Below are 20,499 nucleotides of genomic sequence, written 5' to 3'. Positions count from 1 at the left end.
AATCCCAGTCCTTCTATAAAGACAAATGCACCATCTGATTCGGATAAAGGTACGAGGGGCTGTTAAGTAAGATGACTGACACTTGCAGACAGCAATGGTGGGGCATCTGGTTTTCTATTTGACACTATCTTCGATCTCTGATCTCATTTTTAATCTTTGTTTTCCTTGAATTCCACCCCCTTCCTTCCCCCATCCGTTTCTTTTCCTCCTAAAAGTTCGACTTTATAGCAACGAAATGCATGTTTAATCCTGTTGGGATATCAATATTCGACGCCTAAAATTGTTGTTTCGGATTTAAATTTGCAGTCACTTTGTTAAAATTGTTTTATTGTTCCCATATCCCGACTGCTTTATTGGGATTTTTATGAACACGGGTCAGCTGCTTATTCTAAACAGCTGTGGGCGAGTTGGGGTCCGAGTGAGGGCTCCCAGGCGCGCAAACAGGACAGTTTCTCTGATCCTTCTCAAATTGTAATCCTGGAGGCAGTCGGTCGGTGCGTGTGGACAAGCTGCCAGATGAGAACACGCTGGTATCAATCTAAAAATATCTGGCTAACATTAGTGTATCGGCAGTTGGTGCGCGTTGGGGAGGCGTGAATATCTCAGCAAAAAGCACAGCCTTCCTTCACCAACCGTTCCTCTGGCTGAACTCGCTGCTCCAGCACTTTTTGCAAGCCTGACTGCGTGAGCGGCTATTCCTCCTGATCTTCATATACCGTTTGGAAGTGTGGGAGGACAAACGTACGATGGATCACCAGAGAACTTTGCAAGAAAGTTTGCGAAGAGCACTGGCGGCTGCCCTCCTCTGCTTCTTAGTGCTGGAGCCCGTGCCTGGAGTTACCAAGAGTCTCCGTGTGAAAGTGGAAGATAAATACGATGTGAGTATTGTTGTTTAAAGGAGATTGCGCTAGGGGGGTTACTAAAAGATAAATTGTTCTAAATGAGCATTCTGCAGTAAAGGGGTAGCGAGCCGATTTTAATTCGTAGCACATGTTGCTAGGTTGGATTCTGGAGTCAGGAGGTGAATTGCTGCTGATGTTTTTAAGTCATAAATTAGCAGTGGATGAAAACCAGCGCACTGGATCGTTCCTTATACAGGGCGTTAGCTGCAATGCAAAAAGTACATGCTCTTTCCAGAGGGAATCTGGGCGACTGGTACAAGTATTTATAGGAGGAATTATTGGATTCATGTGAACTGATTGTATGAATGTAAATCCGTCACTTTGAACCGGACCCACAAATCGCAACGCGTACACTTTGAGACACTTTCCAACAAGGGAATAATTCAAGCAGATACATAGGGATGGTAGACGTGGTGTGAGTGTGTGCATTGAGGGAGGTGGGGGACTTGATGAAAAGAGATTGGTTGGTGCCCTCGTTGAAAGGGCATACATGGACAATCTGTGCCCAACTCCATGTGGATGAAGTCTTGCCATTCACTGGTAGAGACCATCCCAATTAACACTTGACATGCTCGATTTAACTAACCTCAAACCGAAGTAAGTTGTTCTCTAGACTGACACGACCGCAATACTTTCAAAACATGGTGTCAGATATCTCGGCACAGATTGAGGCAGCTGCCACGACAAACCGTATTATAAATGCCATAATTAGGAGCCAAGGTAGGAATAAGAATGGAGCAGGTCGATCAGATTAGTAGGATTTCTGTACGGAAAACGAGGAATTTTGCACGTTTTCATAAATATGCGTGATAATGAACAGGAAACCTCCACACGCACAGGGAATTGAGAACAGGAGAAGCGATCGAAGAGAAAGTAAGGTTATTTTTTTTTAGAGATACAGCACTGAAACAGGCCCTTCAGCCCACCGAGTCTGTGCCGACCATCAACCACCTATTTATACACTAATCTTACATTAATCCCATATTCCTACCACATCCCCACAATTCCCCTACCTATACTTGGGGCAATTGATAATGGCCAATTTACCTATCAACCTGCAAGTCTTTGGCTGTGGGAGGAAACCGGAGCACCTGCCGAAAACCCACACAGTCACAGGGAGAACTTGCAAACTCCACACGGGCAGTACCCAGAATCGAACCCCAGTTGCTGGAGCTGTGAGGCTGCGGTGCTAACCACTGCGTTATGGTGGTCCTGTCCTTCAGTCTAGTCGTCGAACTAGTTTCAGTTCCTGAGGAATGTGCACACATCATTACTGATTAGGTAATAAAACTTTACTGTGCTGAGAGTGCCAGTAATGTTTGGAATAATAAATCCCCAACATGCCCATTACTGAGGGGCTAATTTCATCTTAACCCTGAATTTATCATATCAGATGTTTTGAGAAGGACACTCTTATTTGAGCCCACTTCAGAGTTTACTGACTAAATAGAGCATAGCTCATGATGGTCAGTGTTTTGTAACAAACTACATCCCAGCAGTGGATTAGAATGGGCTTTCATACTTGTTACAAATACTTGGAACTCACCTTCACTCTAGAGGTATTCTGTTTGTTCTCTTTTGGATAATGGCCTTTTAGAGTTTTGTTATGTGGCTTATGTTTATTATTCTTAGTGTTTTTAATTTGTGTGAATTATAACTTCACTGGCAGGTGAAATAATAGTCTTTTAGAAAAAAATATGAAAAGATGCAGCTAGTCATAGAGTTATACAGCACAGAAACAGGCCCTTTCAACCCATAGTGTCTGTACCAGCCATCAAGCACCTAACTATTCTAATCCCATTTTCCAGCACTTGCCCCTAGCCTTGTATGCTATGGCATTTCAAGTGCACATCTAAATACTTCTTAAATGTTGTGATGGTTCCTGCTTCTACCACCTCTTCAGGCAGTGCGTTCCAGATTCCAACCACCCTCTGGGTGAAAATATTTTTCCTCAAATCCCCTCTAAACCTCCTGCACCTTACCTTAAATCTATGCCCCCTGGTTATTGACCCCTCCGCTAAGGGAAAAAGTTTCTTCCTATCTAACCTATCAATACCCCTCATAATTTTGTATACCTCAATCATATCTCCCCTCAGCTTTCACTGCTCTAAGGAAAATAACCCGAGCCTTTTCAGTCTCTCTTCACAGCTGAAATGCTCCAGCCCATTCAACATCCTGGTGAATCTCCTCTGCACCCTCTCCAGTGTAATCACATCCTTCCTATAGTGTGGTGCCCAGAACGGTACACAGTACTCCAGTTGTGGCCTAACTAGCATTTTATACAGCTCCATCATAACCTGCCTGCTCTTATATTCTATGCCTCGGCTAATAAAGACAAGTATCCCATATGCTTTCCTAACCACCTTATCTACCTGTGCTGCTGTCTTCAGTGATCTATGGACAAGTACACCAAGGTCCCTCTGACCCTCTGTACTTCTTAGGGTCCTACCATCCATTGTATATTCCCTTGCCTTGTTAGTCCTCCCAAAATGCATCACCTCACACTTCTCAGGATTAAATTCTATTTGCCACAGCTCCGCCCATCTTACCAGTCCATTTGTATCATCCTGTAATCTAAGGCTTTCCTCCTCACTATTCACGACATCACCAATTTTTGTGTCTTTTGCGAACTTACTGATCATACCTCCTATATTCACATCTAAATCATTAATGTGCACTACAAACAGCAAGGGTCCCAGCAGCAATCCCTGCAGTACACCACTGGTCACAGGCTTCCACTTGCAAAAACAACCCTCGACCATTACCCTCTACCTCCTGCCATTAAGCCAACTTTGGATCCAATTTGCCAAATTGCCCTGGATACCATGGGCTCTTACCTTCTAAACCAATCTTCCATGCGGGACCTTATCAAAAGCCTTACTGAAGTCCATATAGACTACATCAACAGCTTTACCTTCATCTACACATTTCGTCACTGCCTCAAAAAATTCAATCAAGTTAGTCAGACACGATCTCCCCCTGACAAAACCATGCTGACTATCCCTGATTAATCCGTGCCTCTCCAAGTGGAGATTAATCCTGTTCCTCAGAATTTTTTTCCAGTATTTTCCCTACCACTGATGTTAGACTCAGTGGCCTGTAATTATCTGGTTTATCCCTGCTACTCTTCTGAAATAATGGTACCACATTCGCTGTCCTTCAATCCTCTGGTACCTCTCCTGTGGCCAGAGAGGGTTTGAAAATTTGTGTCAGAGGCCTTGCAATCTCCTCCCTTGCCTCACATAACAGCCTGGGATACATCTCATCTGGGCCTGGGGATTTATCCACTTTTAAGCCTGCTAATACAGCCAATACTTCCTCCCTTTCAATGCTAATATGTTCAAGTATATCACATTCCACCTCCCTGATCTCTACATCTACATCGTCCTTCTCCATAGTGAACACAGATGAAAAGCAATCATTTAAAACCTCACCTATGTCCTCCGGCTCCACACACAGATTGCCACTTTGGTCCCAATGGGTCCTATTCTTTCCCTGGTTATCCTCTTGCCCTTAATATACTTATAAATCACATTTTCCTTTATCTTACCTCCCAGTGTTTTTTCATGTCCCCTCTTTGCTCTCCTAATTACTTTTTTAAATACCCCCCTACACTTTCTATACTCTTCTAGGGCCTCCACTGTTTTCAGCCCTCTGAATCTGCCATAAGCCTCCTTTTTGTTTCTTATCCAATCCTCTATATCCCTTGACATCCAGGATCCACTTCCTTGCATCAGTATCCCTGATTTTAGGTAAGGGAAATTGGCCAAGGTTCCTATTTCTGTTCAAGATCTAGGAAACCCCGCTGTGTTCATGTGAGGACAGGATTGGACTCAGTTTTTAAAAATAAGTTCATGGATGTGGGCAACTGCAAGACTGCATTTATTATCCATCAGAGAAGATGGTGGTGAGCCTTCTTCTTAAACCACTGCAGTTCTTGTGGTGGTTGTGGTGATGCTCCCTCATTAGGTGAGAAATTCTGGGATGTTGACCCAGACACAATAAAGGAATGGCAAGCCAGGATAATGTGTGCATTAGAAGGGAATTTAGAGGTAATGTTGTTCCCACAACATTTCTGCTTGCCCTTCGCAGCTGTAGAGGTTGTAGGGGAGGGAGGTCATATCAAAGTAACCTGACTGAGTTGCTGTAGTACATACTACAGCCACAGTGAACTGCTGGATGAGGGAGTGGATGTTGCTTCAAGTGGCAGGGACACCAATCAAGCAAAGTGCTGCTTCTTGGACAAAGCTGAGCTTCTTGAATGTTGTTGCAGCTGCACCTATCTAGGCAACTGATAAGTATTCTGTCCGACTCCTGTTTTGAGCCTTGGAGATGGTGAAGAAGCTTTAGAGGGGATCAAGTGGTGAACCACTCACTGCAGACTAACCAGTCTCTGCGCTGCTTTGTAACCATGCCATTGATCTGGCTGGTCCAGCTTAGCCTGTCAGTGGTACCCTATGGATGTTAATGATATGGGCGTTGGTAATGATGGTGCTCTTATAAGTCACATGGAAATGACGAGTATTTGTCCTGTACAAGACGGTCATAACCTGGTACTTACGTGGTATGAATGTTACCTGTAACTTGTCAACCAAGCCTAGATATTATCCAGGTCCCGCTGATGGCTAGCATGGGCCATCTTATTTTCAGAGGAGTTGTGAATGAAGTTGAACATTGGACTTGTTGGATAACAGCAACACTTCTGGCCTTATGACAGAGGGAACGTCACAGATGAAGAAGCAGAAGATGCTTGGGCCAAGGACATTGCCTTGAGGAATGTCTGCAGTGATGTTCTGGGACTGTAAGGCCTCCAACAGCCACAACCAGCTTCACTTGAGGGTTTTCCCTTTGATCCCACTGGCTTTAGTTTTGATGGGGTTCCTTAGTGCCATACGTAAATGCTGCTTGATGCTGAGGACAGCTACACTCACTTTCCTCTGTCATTTAGCTCTTGGATCGAAGTCAAGTCTTGATCAAGGCTATGATGAGGTTTGTTGTCAAGTGGTTCCAACAGAACCTGGCTGTTAGTGGGGAGGTGTCATCTGATGGTACTATTGATAACTGCTTCTATAACTACTAAAGATTGGGAGGAGGCTGATTGGATGGTCATTCAGCCTGTAAGATTTATCCTGTTTTTTATGATGTTCTTTATGGTTAAAACACTCACCAACAAGCTGCTCGACCGTAAGACTCACAGATGAATAATCGAATAACTGGAAGGGGACCTTGTTTCTAAGACATTTTCAGGGAATCAAAACCTTCAAGAGAGGACAGGAGGAAATTGGTTAGAAAAGTGATTCTAGCACAAGCTATAGAACTGTGATTCTTCAGCCAAACATTTCTGAATGTGAGATGGAGTGCAGAACATTTAAAAAAAATGATTTATCACCACTTTTTGGAGGAAGCAGCTCAAAGGACTTTAAACAGTAAGATCATCCCACGCACTAGCGCACAATTTTTGCATTAGTTAACGCGGAGATTGCCTGACAATCTTGATAGTTGTTGTCATCATTTCCATGACCATGAAGGCTCCCGTAAGCCTCACAGTTCCTGGTTAACAATCTCTACTCAGTAGTAATACTGGTTAAACATCTTGAACAGGCTGTAAAATAATAATCTTCCTCCCTCTTACTGTATTACTGCCATTGTTGGTTGATTTTAATGCCCTGCTACGAAGGCGGAATAACTCTACTGAGGAATTTCACCTACTGTCATCCCATATTGGCAAACCTTGGGCAATATGCCTGCCAGTGTTCAATGTGTGCTGGTGGTGGGCAAGACTTCTTGCTAGCAGCATGTACTTGGAATCTGGAGTAATGAAACTGCACCACTGACCCTTGGAGGACAAGGATTCAGACGTCAATTTTAGCTGCAGGTGCTGGGTGTGGGAGGGAAGAAATCTCCTTAATTACAAATATATCAACACACAAACTATGAATTGCAGCAGATAAATAGCCTTAAAAGGGAAGGTAACTACAAAAGCATCACTATTTACTGAAGGACTTCAGTTATGTAGCTAAATTTGAGACTGGGGTTAATCTCCTTAGAGAAGGTGGAGAGGAGATTTGAGAGAACTGTTAAAAATGATGAGGAGTCTAGACAGAGAAGATAGAGAGAAACAGTTCCCATTGGTGGAAGAGTCAAGAAGCAGAGGAGTAATTGGCAAAAAAATCAAAGGCGACATGAGGAAAAACTTTATATGCAGCAAGAAGTGTTTATGATCTGGAATGCACTTCCCAAAAGAATGGTAGAGGCAGAATCAATCGTGGTTTTCAAAAGGCAATTGGTTAAGCACCTGAAGGGAAAATATTTGCAGGGCTACAGGGAAAGGGCGGGGGAGTGGGCCTAGCTAAATTGCTCTTGCAGGAAGCCAGCACGGGTCAACTGGCTGAATGGCCTCCTTCTGTGTTGTAGCCATTCTATGATTGTCTCAACAGTTTCTACTTTGAATGCAGATGACAGAGTAGATATGCTGAGGTGCATTGGTCAGGGAGTAAGCCGTGAATGGGACTCCATAGAACAGGGAACCTGCATGCCAGTAACTGGTGAGGACTTGAAAAATAAGCAAAAAATGTTCTTGATTAGTTCCTATGAGGTTCAAGAAGGCAGCTCACCACCACCTTCTCAAGGGCAATTAGGGATGGACAATAAGTACTGGCCTAGCCAGCAATGCCCACATCCCCCAAACGAATAAAAAAAATTGATAGAAACTTGATTGCAATTTGTTCTAATCCCTTTTAAAGCTACCCTGAAACACATAGGTGGAGTCCTAGAAGTCCAGATCATGACCATTTTTAAAGTGAAAGTTCAAAGATCATATGTTTAATATGAGCTGCAAATTGCCAAATAAACTGTGAGTTGCAATTTGTTGCATATTAAAATGGAGAGGAATTTTTATAGAGTTCATAACAGACTGGATAGCGAGCCACACCTTTAGATCAAAGCATGGAGTCTTTCAAAGGTGTAATTTGTCTGGTTCATTTCCTTTCCAGGGAAAGGACTATTCTGTATCATTTATGTCAAATTGAAGCCTGCAGTTGCTTGAATTGCATTTTCAGAATAGGTAATGACAACCTGTGTTTAAAATGTTTTACTGTATATGTAAGTACAATGGACATTTCAGTAACCAGTTAATTTAAAAGTACCACCTGTATACTTTAAAATCATATGTATCATAATCTTCCATTGAAAGTAAATTGACTGAGAAAGGCTAAGGTCAAAGTAGACAGAAACCATGGGTAATTACACTAACTGTAAACTACCATTCTTAGATGGGCTCTGCATAGCAATTTTCTATTTATCTAATTTGCTTGGTTGATAATTTCTACATGTCGCTCCTCCTCCACAAGAAATGCCCAGTTGCAATTAGGTTTAAAAAGGCACAGTATACATACGCAACCTTTAATCCGTGTGAAAACAGAGCAAAGTCACTGACATTAATTATGTGCCAACAACATGACCCAGGGTATCCTTCCGATTGCTGTTGCAGAAGTAAATTCAATAAATATCGGAATAGTGACCTCTAGGGTTAAAATGCCCATGGTTTTCCACCAGCGTTCCATTTTTTTGTGTGGTGGAACTGAACAGGCTGAGATGGGAAATGGGTCAAGGATTCTTAACACCAGGTGCCAGCCTATTTATATGATGGGTCACGTACAACACATATACATGTATCATATGATATTTAGGTGACAGAGTTCCATCATATTGCATATTTTTCTGTTATTTATACCATAGCAGCAATGGAAACCCGGGCACCTCTTCATTCCTGATTTATTTATTTTTATTCATTCATGCGATGTGGGGATCACTGGCGAGCCAGCATTTATTGCCTATCCCTAATTTTTTTTTAATTCATTCATGGGATGTGGGCATCGCTGGCCAGGCCAGCATTTATTGCCCATCCCTAATGGCCCTTGAGAAGGTGGTGGTGAGCTGCCTTCTTGAACCGCTGCAGTCCATGTGGGGTAGGTACACCCACAGTGCTGTTAGGAAGGGAGTTCCAGGATTTTGACCCAGCGACAGTGAAGGAACGGCAATATAGTTCCAAGTCAGGATGGTGTGTGACTTGGAGGGGAACTTGCAGGTGGTGGTGTTCCCATGTATTTGCTGCCCTTGTCCTTCTAGTTGGTAGAGGTCGCGGGTTTGGAAGGTGCTGTCTAAGGAGCCTTGGTGCATTGCTGCAGTGCATCTTGGAGATGGTACACACTACTGCCACTGTGCGTCGGTGGTGGAGGGAGAGAATGTTTGTGGATGGGGTCCCAATCAAGCGGGCTGCTTTGTCTTGGATGGTATCGAGCTTCTTGAGTGTTGTTGGAGCTGCACCCATCCAGGCAAGTGGAGGGTATTCCATCACACTCCTGACTTGTGCCTTGTAGATGGTGGACAGGCTTTGGGGAGTCAGGAGGTGAGTTACTCGCCTCAGGATTCCTAGCCTCTGACCTGCTCTTCTAGCCATGGTATTTATATGGCTACTGCAGTTCAGTTTCTGGTCAATGGTAGTCGTTAGGATGCTGATAGTGGGGGATTCAGCGATGGTAATGCCGTTGAATATCAAGGGGAGATGGTTAGATTCTCTCTTGTTGGAGATGTTCATTGCCGGGCACTTGTGTGGCGTGAATGTTACTTGCCACTTATCAGCCCAAGCCTGGATATTGTCCAGGTCTTGCTGCATTTCTGCACGGACTGCTTCAATATCTGAGGAGTCATGAATGATGCTGAACATTGTGCAATCATCAGCGAACATCCCCACTTCTGACCTTATGATTGAAGGAAGGTCATTGATGAAGCAGCTGAAGATGGTTGGGCCTAGGACACTACCCTGAGGAACTCCTGCAATGATGTCCTGGAGCTCAGATGATTGACCTCCAACAACCACAACCATCTTCCTTTGTGCTAGGTATGACTCCAGCCAGCGGAGAGTTTTCGCCCTGATTCCCATTGACCTCAGCTTTGCTAGGGCTCCTTGATGCCATAACTTGGTCAAATGCTGCCTTGATGTCAAGGGCAGTCACTGTCACCTCACCTCTTGAGTTCAGCTTTTTTGTCCATGTTTGAACCAAGGCTGTAATGAGGCTGTAATTGCCCTTGAGAAGGTGGTGGTGAGCTGCCTTCTTGAACCGCTACAGTCCTTGGGGTGTAGGTACACCAACAGTGCTGTTAGGAAGGGAGTTCCAGGATTTTGACCCAACGACAGTGAAGGAACGGCGATATAGTTCCAAGTCAGGATGGTGTGTGGCATGGAGGGGAACTTGCAGGTATTGGTGTTCCCATGCTTCTATTTCCCTTGTCCTTCTAGGTTGTAGAGGTCGTGGGTTTGGAAGGTACTGTCAAAGGAGTCTTGGTGAGTTGCTGCAGTGCATCTTGTAGATGGTGCACACTGCTGCCACTGTGTGTTGGTGGTGAAGTGATTGAATGTTGAAGGTGGTGGATGGGGTGCCAATCAAGTAGGTAGCTTTGTCCTGGATGATGTCGAACATCTTGAGTGTTGTTGGAGCTGCACCCATCCAGGTAAGTGGAGGGTATTCCATCACACTCCTGACTTGTGACTTGCAGAGGGTGGACAAGCATTCGGGAGGCAGGAGGTGAGTTACTTTCTGCTGAATTCCCAGCTTCTGACCTGCTCTTGTAGCCACAGCATTTATGTGGCTGATCCAGTTCAGTTTCTGGTTAATAGTAACCCCCAGGATGTTGATAGTGGGGGATTCAGTGAAGGTAATACCATTGAACATCAAGGGGAGATGGTTAGATTTTCTCTTGTTTGAGATGGTTATTGCCTGGCACTTGTGTTGTGCAAATGTTACTTGCCACAAATCAGCCCAAGCCTGGATATTGTCCAGATCTTATTGCATATGGACATGGGCTGCTTCAGTATCTGAGGAGTTGCAAATGGTGCTGAACTTTGTGCAATCATCAGCGAACATCCTCACTTCTAACCTTATGATGGGGGAAAGGTCATTGATAAAGCAGCTGAAGATGAATGGGCCTAGGACACTGCCCTGAGGAACTCCTGCAGTGATGTCCTGGGATTGAGCTGATTGACTGACCTCCAACAACCAAAACCATCTTCCTTTGTGCTAGGTATGACTCCAACCAGCGGATTCCCATTTACTCCAGCTTTGCTAGGGCTCCTTGATGCCATTCTTCATCAGATTCTGCCTTGAAGTCAAGGACAGTCACTCTCACTTCACATCTGGAGTTCAGCTCTTTTGTCCATGTTTGGACCAAAGTTGTAATGAGGTCAGGAGCTGAGTGGCCCTGGCGGAACCCAAACTGAGAGCCAGTGAGCAGATTATTGCTGAGCAAGTGCCGCTTGATAGCACTGTCGATGACACCTTCTGTCATAGGGCTGTAGATGTCATATACATGGACTTCAGTAAGGCGTTTGATAAGGTTCCCCATGGTAGGCTGATGGAGAAAGTGAAGTCGTATGGGATCCAGGGTGTACTAGCTAGATGGATAAAGAACTGGCTGGGCAACAGGAGACAGAGAGTAGCAGTGTAAGGGAGTTTCTCAAAATGGAGACGTGTGACCAGTGGTGTTCCACAGGGATCCGTGCTGGGACCACTGTTGTTTGTGATATACATAAATGATTTGGAGGAAAGTATAGGTGGTCTGATTAGCAAGTTTGCAGACGACACTAAGATTGGTGGAGTAGCAGATAGTGAAGGGGACTGTCAGAGAATACAGCAGAATATAGATAGATTGGAGAATTGGGCAGAGAAATGGCAGATGGAGTTCAATCAGGGTAAATGCGAGGTGATGCATTTTGGAAGATCCAATTCAAGAGTGAACTATACAGTAAATGGAAAAGTCCTGTGGAAAATTGATGTACAGAGAGATTTGGTTGTTCAGGTCCATTGTTCCCTGAAGGTGGCAACGCAGGTAAATAGAGTGGTCAAGAAGGCATACGGCATGCTTTCCTTCATCGGACGGGGTATTGAGTACAAGAGTTGGCAGGTCATGTTACAGTTGTATAGGACTTTGGTTCGGCCACATTTGGAATACTGCGTGCAGTTCTGGTCGCCACATTACCAAAAGGATGTGGATGCTTTGGAGAGGGTGCAGAGGAGGTTCACCAGGATGTTGCCTGGTATGGAGGGCGCTAGCTATGAAGAGAGGTTGAGTAGATTAGGATTATTTTCATTAAAAATGCGGAGGTTGAGGGGGGACCTGATTGAGGTGTACAAAATCATGAGAGGTATAGACAGGGTGGATAGCAAGAAGCTTTTTCCCAGAGTGGGGGATTCAATTACTAGGGGTCACGAGTTCAAAGTGAGAGGGGAAAAGTTTAGGGGGGATATGCGTGGAAAGTTCTTTACGCAGAGGGTGGTGGGTGCCTGGAACGCGTTGCCAGTGGAGGTGGTAGATGCGAACACGATAGCGTCTTTTAAGATGTATCTAGACAGATACATGAATGGGCAGGAAGCAAAGAGATAAAGACCCTTAGAAAATAGGCGACATGTTTAGGTAGAGGATCTGGATCGGCGCAGGCTTGGAGGGCCGAAGGGCCTGTTCCTGTGCTGTAATGTTCTTTGTTCTTTGTTCTTGTTCTTCCATCACTTTGCTGATGATCGACAGTAGACTAATAGGGTGGTAATTGGCCAGGTTGGATTTGTCCTGCTTTTTGTGCACAGGACATACCTGGCAATTTTCTACATTGCTGGGTAGATGCCAGTGTTGTAGCTGTACTGGAACAGCTTGGCCCAGGGGCGTGGCCAGTTCTGGAGCACAAGTCTTCAGTACTATTTCCAGAAAGTTGTCAGGGCCCATAACCTTTGCAGTATCCAGTGCCTTCAGCCGCTTCTTGATATCACATGGAGTGAACCGGATTGGCTGAAGACTGGCATCTGTGATGCTGGGGACCTCAGGAGGAGGCCGACATGGATCATCCTTCAGCACTTCTGGCTGAAGATGGATGCAAATGCTTCAGCCTTGTCTTTTGCACTGATGTGCTGGGCTTCCCCATCATTGAGGATGGGGATATTTGCGGAGCATCCTCCTCCTGTCAGTTGTTTAATTGTCCATCACCATTCATGACTGGACGTGGCAGGAATGCAAAGCTAAGATCTGATCCGTTGGTTGTGGTATCGCATAGCCCTGTCTATTGTAAGCTGCTTCTGCTGTTTGGCATGCAAGTAATCCTGTGTTGTAGCTTCACAAGGCTGACACCTCATTTTTACTCTTCATTGAACCAGGATTGGTTCCCCGACTTGATGGTAATGGTGGAGTGGGAGATATGCTGGGCCATGAGGTTACAGATTGTGGTTGAATACAATTCTGCTGCTGCTGATGGCCCACAATGCCTCATGGATGCCCATATTTGACTTGCTAGGTCTGTTCAAAATCTATCCCATCTAGGATGGTAATAGTACCACACAACACGATGGTGGGTATCCTCAATGTGAAGACGGGACTTCGTCTCCACAAGGATTGTCCGGTGGTCACTCCTACCAATATTGTCATGGAGAGATGCATCCGCGACAGGTAAATTGGTAAATTTTACCCTCTTGTTGGTTCCCTTACCACCTACCACAGACCCAGTCTAGCAGTTATGTTCTTCAGGAATAAGTCTGCTCGGTCAGTAGTGGTGCTACCGAGCCACTCTTTGTATGCCCTTCTGTGCCCTTGCTACCCTCAGTGCTTCTTCCAATTGGTGTTCAACATGGAGAAGCTCTGATTCATCAGCTGAGGGGGTGGGGGGGGGCGTGGGTGGTGGAGGCGGTAGGAGGTATCTTTGCCCATGTTTGACCTGATGCTATGAGACTTTATGGGGTCCGGAGTCAATGTTGAGGACTCCCAGGGCAACTCCCTCCCAACCGTATACCACTGTGCCACCACCTCTTGTGGGCCTGTCCTGCCGGTAGAACATACCCAGGGTTGGTGGTGTCTGGGACATTGTCCGTGAGTATGACTATGTCACGATATTGCTTGACTAGGTTGTGGGATAGCTCTCCAGATATTGGTAAGGAGGACTTTGCAGGGTCAACAGGGCTGGGGTTTGTCGTTTTCAGTGGTCCGTCCGAGTTTGTTCCTTAGACTTTGTAATGGTTTGATACAACTGAGTGGCTTGCTATGCCATTTCAAAGGACATTGCTGTGGGTCTGGAGTCACATGTCACTCAGACCAGGTTGGGTCGGCACATTTCCTTCACTAAAGGATATTCGTGAACCAGATGGGATTTTACAAAAATTCAACAATGATTTCATGGTCACCACTACACTAGCTTTTAATTCCAGATTTATGAATTGAATTCATATTCCACCATCTGCCATGGTGGGATTCGAACCCTTGTCCCCAGAGCATTAGCCTGGGGCTCTGGGTTGCTAATCTAATGACATTACCCCTATGCCATCACCTCCCCTAGTGTTGCAATACTGGTGGAGAAAGAGAGGGGTGTGATTGATTGATTGCACCAGCTTAGATGCAATTTTAATGGCATCTTTAAAAAAAACTTAAACCAGCAACACAGATGCTGCCAGCCAATCACTAAGCCCCTCCCACAAGATGCAGACAGGGGAGCCATGGGCTGCAATTTAACGCCCCCCCCCCCAAAAGGTGGGAAGGTGTCGGGTTGGGGGGGCATTAAATGGAGCAGGAGGCTCAGGTGGCCCTTCCTGACCCACTCCCGCCTCCGCCGCCACTTTATGCAAGGCGGTGGTGGCGAAAAGCGGCCCGCCTGCCTCAGTCCAATCAAGGCCCTTAAGGGCCTCTGGCCGCTGCCATGGGGATTTTACCCGTGGCTACTCGAGCGGCCCAGACCCTCATGATTGGGCACCCTGTGCCCGACAGAGGGCCACCCCCACTGCCCCAACCACCCCCAACACCCAACACACCACCCGTCCCTCCAATCGACCACCCTTGCCTCGCCAGGGCCCAACTGATCATCCCTGGCGAGGCACAAAAACCTACCTTGGTACTGGGGCTCCCCGACATCATCTTCTTGAAGCTGGGTGTAGTCCCAGCTGGGACTAAGAGCTGCCGACCCGCTGATTGGCCGGCAGCTCCATTAGGCAAGACTTCCTGCCGCAAGCTGGTGGAAGTCCTGCCTTGAACAATTAAAGGCCGGGGAACCACAAAATATGGGTTGGATCCCAAGGCCAGGCGGAAGCGGGTTCGCCATTTACCTTTCAGTAGGTGGACGGCTCCCGTCCGCTGAGGGAAAAATCCCGGCCATGGGGTCTAATTTTCTCAACCAGATGACATTTCATGAAACTCTTTCTGGCCAGCCACATTAATTACATCTATAGCAGATGCCTGTCTGTAGTCTCCATTATTCTCTCCAAAAAGTTTGCCAGGTTAGTCAAACATGACTTACCCGGTTGAAGCTCATATTGATCTCTGGTCCATCTATGGGCTTCTAAGTATTTATTTTATCTATAATTATTTCCTTTGGTAATTTCCCTACAATTGGCAAAAATGTTTTGAACTGAACTAAATAGTTGCTAATTATTTGGATTTCTTTGAACAGAAGTGTAACAATTTGCCTGCAGTCCTTTGGCACATTTTCTGACTCCACAGAATTTTGAAAAATCACAGTTAGTCCCTCTGTTACTTGTGCTGCTAATGACTGTAAAACAACATCTGTCCATTTTAAAATTTTTCAATGCCAAATAGTTTAATGAGCAGTTTTATACCTGTTATTGGCCGTAAATGAATCTCCTGTGGTGTTGCTCATGGTAACACTGGTCCCCCGAAGATACCAGATATATTTAATTAATCCCCACCAACATGTTGCAATGCCTTTAGAAACACAGGAACATATACAGAATCAAGAAAATCTGTTTGTATCTATTGGGCCCATCACATACTTCACAATTCACTTTGTCCTTTAGATCTTTCAATAAATAGACCTGCCTGACAAAAATATATCAATCATCCCTTAAAATTAAGATCCTAGACTTCTGTTTCTTCCCTGGATAGGCTATTCCCCATATTCTACCCATTGTATGAAGAAGTTTGATTTTAACTTTTCCTGTTTAAACTAAATCCATGTTTCCTTCAGTGGTGGGTGGGGGATGGGGGGAGGGGGGTTGGTTAAAACGGGCAGTATCTGAACGGCTGCCCATTATACTTCCTGCCCAATTTTCCTTTTCATCGATGTCATCCTTTTTACAGCTGTGCAGAAGTTCAAAGCTTCGCCACTGGACCTGATTCGTAGTAATATTGAGTCAGATTTTGCCGTAGCAAAAAAGTTAGACTTGCCCCTGCACCTTCAGCTCAAAACATTTTTGCCCACTAAGTTGCTGAAAGTGAGAGGGAAACAGGATATCTGGGTTCTGAGTGAGCTGGGCAACCTACAGGGTCGCTCCTTAACCAATCAGATTGAAGGACTGAGAAATAAACAGCAGAAAGACTGGGAGGCGTTGTAAATTAGAGTGGGTGAATTCAATGTCAATTCAAGTTCAGGAAGAGAAATAGAGAAAGGAAAAGAAAGAAAAACACAAAAATGCTGGAAATACTCGGGGGGGGGGGGGGGGTGGTTAGGCAGCAGCTGGGGAGAAAGAAACAGGTTTGGATTACGGGAAAGGAAAAGTAAAAATAAAACATAAAAACTTTAAAATCAATATTTTTAAAATTTTCAACAGCAATTTATACCTGAAGGAATGAGATTCCACAGTTGTAATAATAGTTAATTTTCGGTGCTGGGTAAGTTGATTGGCAGTAATTAGCAATTATCATATTTTCAAAAGGGTACTGGTGCTTGAAAGGACAAGATTTAACTTTCTGTGGTGAGTTTAGTTTGTCTCTATCAAACAAATAAAGCAACTTCACAACATTTAATGCATGTCAATGGCAAGCCAGTTTCGTGTTGCAGTTTCCACGAAGCTAACATTGGAACTGTGCAACTCGTATGACATAAAATTTACATTGTAATTCTTTCAGGTGCGACACTTTAAAGTGTGATGGGCATGCTAAACATACAACTTTTTATTATAATTATATGCATCATAGATTAGCTGTCAGTGATGAATGGAAGCAAATCCATTTTTGTCTCTTCCTTTGAAAACTTGTTGAATTAAGGTTCTCTCTCCAGTCACTGACTTTAAAAGAACCTTTCAAGTAACCCACAGTAAATTCAAAGGCTGGTATAATAATAGAGGACTCTTAAGACATTTCTTTGGTAATGCGTACAGTAGATCACGATAGTAGCTCTGTTTAGAAAATATCTTTTATTCTTGAAAAGAGCTTCTCTTTGATGATGTCTACAGTGTTATGCTGAAATGCAGGGACTTTAATTTAGCAAGTCCTGAAATGCTGCAGCATGCTGATCTCATTCATCCTTTCTGCAAAGGAAATCTTATAATCATTGTCACTCAAGCATTTAGTTTCCTTCATTCCTTCCTGTGGTGCCTCACTTGGCTCCTAAAATGTAACTTTTCAATTCAGAAGTTTTCAAAGGAAGAAGGGCTGTACCACAAAGCTCCTAGTTCAGAGCCAGGGGAGTGTCCACCTCAAAACTTCCAATAACATTATTTCTTAATCGCTCGGCAAGAACACACAGAGCTCTTTTGAATTCTAATTGTTCAGTCACAAACTTGCCTGTATAACAGCAGTCACCATACTCCAAGCATAACTCATTTTCTGAAGTCGCTTGAAAAGTTTCTGTTACAGTTAGGGCTACTTCCCAACACTTTTACTCACAGTTGTTGCAAGAGTTGGCTTCCATGGCCACACTTTGTATCAACTGAAACTTAACCATGTAATGGCAATTTTGAGTCCCTGTTGCCAGTGAGGAGTTTTGCCTGCAACCAGTGCAAATCAAAAATTAGGCTATGCACTGCCCACATTTCTCCAATGATTAAAATGGATTTTGCAATACCATGAGTAGATTTGGGATTTGCCCTGCCAGTGGGTGAGGATCCCAACAGCAGCATGGGCACGTAAAATGACCGCGCCTGCCCCCCACCCCCCTAACCCCCCACCTCCCCATGTGCAAGATATCTGCGATGGCACTGCTACAGGATGAGCAATGAGCACATCAGCTGATCGGGCGTGCATTCAAAATGAAATGGCCTACTCACCTTGAATTTCAGAAGATCCTGGACATGCAGTGAGGCAGATTTTCTGGTCACATGTCTGCTCATTGCAAGTCAGGGTCATTTGCATTAGAGAGGCAGGCACCCACCTCACTTGCAGTTTTTGCAGTGTCTATCTGTACAGGTGCAGGTGCAGGAATTTTGGAGAGTTACCTTGCCGCATATTAAGTGGCCAAGTCCAACTTCTCTGTAAGATGCTAAAAATTGAAAAACATTTAAATTCATAGTTGCCATCTTCATGCTGGGTATCTAACTTCAGTAGCACCATTTTCACCAGCAGCGGGTTCTGCATGCTGCAGGTGTACTTAGTATTAGGGGCAGTGGAGATGAAATGGGCAGGATCTCTGCTGGGTGATGAGATCCCAGCAGTTCCATCTCATCCGGTGATGTATGGGGAGGGGGACAAAAAGCATGCAAGCCCACTTCAGGCAGAACATCCCAATGTACAGAAAAGGGAAGCTGGGCTGGTAGAGTCTGATCTTACCCAAATTCCATCACAGCTGCCCCAATTTCAGACACCAGTTTGCTCTCAACTGATGTAAAACACTACTTTAACAGACTTTGTCATCAGGCTGAAAGGAATTAGTTAATTTACATTTATAGATGCAATAATCTGTCTAACATACAATCAATATTATCAGTGTTATTTTTAATGAATTCTTTAACTGAAGTTATGAGTTCTTTTTTTTAAAAAAGTATTTTGGTTTGGAAATCCTGGTATTGAGATTTAAGTTTGGTGTAAAATTTTCCACCAGACTCCCAACACTTGGGACTGGGGAAGAGACCTAGAATCATGGGAAAGACCTAGGCCTTGAAATTGGTTTTGCAGAGCCTGATGTTTGGGTGGAACGCTTCCACACTTCTTGTGTGGACTATGCCAGACGCCATCTCGTGTAGGGTGTAAGCACAGGTGCAGGGAGCATGTCCCAGAGTAGGAGGCAAAACTGATTTTGCGCCATTGCTGCCGTTTTGAAGTTGAATGTTCCAGCTAAAGTCATCTCTTAAACACACAAAGCTGAACATGTGTTCGGTAGCGGGGAAGGGACACCCTTCCCACCCCCAACAGCGCTATATAAGGCGATCGTCAACTATTTTCAAGTTAATTACTGGTTGATTTATACTGACTGTTGCTAAATTTGTGGATATGATTTGTGTGTGTGCTACTACTTTAACTTGTAAAGTCAATTGGAAGTGGTGTGGCAGGTGCTGCAGGACATCTCCTGACTGCAAGGGGTCTGCACAAAACATTTATTCCCAGACATGGGTGCAGTAGTTTGCATCCCCCTTGCACTATAGCAATGAGCAGAGGGGCACAGAGCAAGACAATGTGCTGGAAGAGGGATGAGGAAGAGGAGGAGAAGGGCTGCAAGCAGGAGGCCATACCTGCCAATGGGAGCAATTCACCGACCTGAACCTCAGCAGGGAAAAATGTGTCAGACATCTCTGCTTCACTAAGGAGGTCCTCACTGAAATCTGCCACCTGCTGCAGCCACAACTTCAGCCTGGATGTTTATGCATCTGGTTCCTTCCAGGCTGGAGCAGGTGATATTTGCAATGTCTCCTATTTCACTGTCCACTGTGGCATAAGGGAGTTACTGAGGCTGAGCCAGCATGGAGCTTTGCGAGGAATGCATCCTTCCCCATGATGCAGGGTCCCATTGACTGCATGCATGTCACTTCGCATGCACTGCATGCAACTCTGCAGCTGTGAATGCTAGCTATGAGTTGTGATAGAGATTGTTGGTAAATGATAGTGTGGTGGATTGAGCAGTGTGTGAGGCTAATAGTGCAGTTGGTAGGATATGCCATTTGAAGATGCATTCACTGTCCTTGACCACTCATGTGAGACCGTTGAATTTTTTGTGGCACTGCATCTAGACTCTCAGAGCTAGACTGGTGGCATTGAACACGATGGTTATCTGGTCCCGCTGCCTTCGCAATTCTGTCTGGAGAACTTACCCTGATAAAGGGCATCTGTCCTCTCTACCTCTTGCATCAAGGCCTCCAGTGCACTGTTAACTAACTGTGCTAATTAAAAACATGCAGTAATAAACTCAAACACTTGTTATGTCCAGGTGGTAAGGAGTGTGGGTGGTTCCCACTGTTCACCTCCCAACTGACTGCAGCAAGTATTTTTGTCATGGGGGTTGCAACCCCTTGTGTTTTATTTGTCAAATAAACAGACAGTGACAGGTTTTCTTGTAGGTTTAAGACAAAAGATTAACTATTTATTGAGCAATATTCATTCCCAAAATTCTCAACTGCACTCACAGACGCATTCACTTGTGCGCGCACACACATACACATAAGAATAGATAGATAGAGAGGAAATAGGTAAGTGGTTTGAAGTGAGGTAGGTGTTTGGGGTTCACAGTAAACCTGTTGAATCCTCTCTGAGGTCAATTTCTCTTTTAAAGATGCAGGCCTGGGTTGTTTGTAGATTTTTCTGGTGGTTGAGACTTCAGCCTGGAGGCAGTGATCACTTTTAGTTCTCTGCTGCAACAAGTTGAAGTATAGAATTCACAGCAGGGCTCCTTCTTTGGCTTTTGCTGGATCTC

General features: G+C 44.7%; 1 protein-coding gene across 1 annotated transcript in view; it reads left to right on the top strand.

Moving 5' to 3' along the window:
* Positions 1 to 608: 608 nt before the first annotated feature.
* wfdc1 (WAP four-disulfide core domain 1) overlaps positions 609 to 20,499 on the top strand; it is a 69,898-nt gene continuing 50,007 nt past the window's right edge. Inside the window, exon 1 of the mRNA XM_068049155.1 lies at positions 609 to 878. Within this exon, the coding sequence (XP_067905256.1) occupies positions 747 to 878 (132 nt within the window). The 5' untranslated portion in view covers positions 609 to 746. The remainder of the gene's footprint in view (positions 879 to 20,499) is intronic.

Source organism: Heterodontus francisci, chromosome 17, assembly GCF_036365525.1.
Source record: "Heterodontus francisci isolate sHetFra1 chromosome 17, sHetFra1.hap1, whole genome shotgun sequence".
NCBI classification, from domain to species: Eukaryota; Metazoa; Chordata; class Chondrichthyes; order Heterodontiformes; family Heterodontidae; genus Heterodontus; species Heterodontus francisci.
This window is presented reverse-complemented; position numbering and strand designations above follow the sequence as displayed.